General features: G+C 57.3%; 1 protein-coding gene and 1 long non-coding RNA gene across 2 annotated transcripts in view; one reads left to right on the top strand and one right to left on the bottom strand.

Moving 5' to 3' along the window:
* LOC123521575 lies at positions 1 to 347 on the top strand. The gene is made up of 2 exons (XR_006679992.1): positions 1 to 63; positions 200 to 347. It is a non-coding gene; the product is annotated as an uncharacterized LOC123521575 (long non-coding RNA).
* Positions 348 to 460: 113 nt separating this feature from the next.
* The window catches only part of LOC101659569 (surfeit locus protein 1), a 2,255-nt gene continuing 261 nt past the window's right edge, over positions 461 to 2,454 (bottom strand). The window contains exons 2-6 of the mRNA XM_045289251.1: positions 1,838 to 2,029; positions 1,157 to 1,229; positions 911 to 1,073; positions 698 to 779; positions 461 to 621 (exon numbers count right to left, since the gene is read on the bottom strand). Of these exons, the coding sequence (XP_045145186.1) occupies positions 546 to 621; positions 698 to 779; positions 911 to 1,073; positions 1,157 to 1,229; positions 1,838 to 2,029 (586 nt within the window). The 3' untranslated portion in view covers positions 461 to 545. The remainder of the gene's footprint in view (positions 622 to 697; positions 780 to 910; positions 1,074 to 1,156; positions 1,230 to 1,837; positions 2,030 to 2,454) is intronic.

Genomic DNA, 2,454 nt, shown 5'->3' with positions numbered 1-2,454 from the left:
AAAGGAGCCTTGGCTAAGCTGGTGGAAGCCATCAGGACCAACTATAATGACAGGTTTGACGAGGTAAGACCCATCATCTGACCCCCCTCCGCTTGCCTGCTGCCCTTCCCGAATAACACAGCTGCTCGCTCAGAGGGCTCAATCAGCCCAGGCAATGGAAACAGCCAAGCTAACCCAGCAATCACCTTTCCTGTTTCAGATCCGCCGCCACTGGGGTGGCAATGTGCTGGGCCCCAAGTCGGTGGCCCGAATCGCCAAGCTAGAAAAGGCCAAGGCCAAAGAACTCGCCACCAAGCTGGGCTAGCTGTGCATGGCTGGTTTTTGTACATAATAAAACTAGTCCTTCAGTCTTGGTCTCTGGCTTCTTGGGTTGGGGTGTGCAGAGCTGGGGAAGCACAGGTGTGATGGTGTGTCGATCTGGTCTTGAACTGAGCCAGCAAAGGGAAGAGATGGAGGCACGTTTGTGTGAGGGGAGCTTTATTCATATCACCGGGCCTGGCACAAACACCTGGCATTGCACACTATTTTGGGGGGTGGGAGTGGTGTCATCTCAGGACCAGAGGCTTCCGACGCCCAAATTTCTTAAACCACATGTATGCCGTGGCTGCACACAGGCCATACCTTGGGAGGAAAGAGCAGGGTGAGCTTCCTCATGGTGGCAGGGGTGTGGAGGGGAGGAATTGGGCTTGAGCCTCACCAGGTGATGATGTACTGTAGGTGCTCATTCCGCAGTGTGACCCTCGTCTGGCCCCCAATGGGTCCTCCAGGGACAGTGCTCTCTGCAGGAAGGGCATCATGGCTCTCAGCCCTTACCCTCCCTGCACACTGAACAGATGGCGTGTCAGCCATAGGTAGGCCAGCCACCCAACACCAGGACAGGCAGGGCTGGGGGCGTGAGGGCAGTACATACTGAAGTCCGCATCTATGAAGATGGGGTCAGCGCCTGTGACCCTGGCCATGGCTTCCAGGTCCCGGTAATGCCAGTGATTCGTCTGAGGACTATTCTCGGGGACAAAGGGCTTCCTCTTCTCACTCAGCCTCACCATGCCTACCAGCTCCACCTCTCCCTCTATCTGCAAAGTGAGTGGACCCTGAGAAATGGGGTGGGGGGTGTTTCTCCAGGGGGCCCCCTTGCACACAGGAAAGGGGCCCTTACCTGGCCCTTCTGCCTGGTTTCTGGGTTCACTTTCCTCCTGGGGACGAAGCCTCTGTTGACCAGGATGGTAGTTCTAGAACAGTGGAGAGGTTGGTGAGCAGTGGGCAGCAGAGACGGCCTCACGAGGAGCACCTGTGCCCTGTCCCTACTTGGCAATGCTGCCTCACTTCATCGACCACTTGCCCCTGCCCAGCAGCTTTCACTGTTGTCCACAGCAGTGACCCTGGAGGGCCTGCCCACCAGAGGCAGGCAGCCACATGTCCCTTGGGAGAAGCGGCTTCTGAGGAGGTCAAAACCATGGCACCAATGCAAACCTGTGCCCTAAAGATGCCTCTGTGTGGCTCCAGGGCTTCCGGTTCTGCATCAGCTTGCTGGAAACTTCTGCATGTCCCAGGCTTCCTTCCCACAAGCTGTTCCTGCTGCCCCTCCCTTGGGGGAGCCTTCCATGCAGATTTGGGGGCTCATTTCCCTGGACCCCTAATTGTATGTTCACAAGCTGTTCAATAATAAGCTGGCCAAGATCAACGTTGCTTTAACATTACATCGGAACTGGCGATCTAAATTCACAAGAGGAAACTTTCTAGGTGAGAGCCTGGGGAGAACATGCACAGTGGGGGGCTCTGCCATAGAGGGAAACCAGTGAGCCTGGGCTCAGTGCCCTCCCCTGGCCCCTGTACTCACCCCAGGTCAGGGCAGTGGAAGGGGGTGATGACATAGGCACCGCTCTCAGCCGAGGAGCCAATCCGACCGGCCTCCCGCGCCTCCCGGGCTGGGTCCACCATGGTCCGGGGTAGCATGTACAGCTCCTTGGAGTGGTCAAAGCGCCCCCTGACCTTCACCGGCCTGTACTCCAGGCTGTTCAGCTCCACAGGGCTGGGTGCAGGAGCAGCAGAAGCAACACGTGAGGCCTGGCAGGAAGACTGGGCCCCAGGGTACAGAGGGACAGAAGCAGGTGTGCCCTCAATCGTGGATCCGGCCCCAACCTACGCAGGATGCAGATCTGGTCTGCCCAAGCATCTAAAATCAGTGAAACGCGCGGTCTTGTGGCTGCTTTATGCAACATGAATGGGATAGGGGAAAACTCCCTTTGCAAACCAACCTGACATCTGGCTGCTCCCCAAGCTGGGCCGCTCTCCCTCCAGAGCCCAAAACCAAACCCACTACCAACTGCAGAGAGCCTACAGGGGATTTTCTACGGCTGTGAGCCTTTAGGATTCATCAGAGCAGACAGCTTACCACGCAGTGGCTAGTGGGTCTGAACCCTGGCTTTGAGGTGAGCAACCGAATGGCTAACCCAC

Source organism: Echinops telfairi, unplaced genomic scaffold (assembly GCF_000313985.2).
Source record: "Echinops telfairi isolate 266 unplaced genomic scaffold, ASM31398v2 ScPeMD7_25;HRSCAF=90, whole genome shotgun sequence".
In the NCBI taxonomy this organism is placed as follows: domain Eukaryota; kingdom Metazoa; phylum Chordata; class Mammalia; order Afrosoricida; family Tenrecidae; genus Echinops; species Echinops telfairi.
Note: the sequence above shows the minus strand (reverse complement) of the source record. Positions and strands in the feature narration are given on the sequence as shown.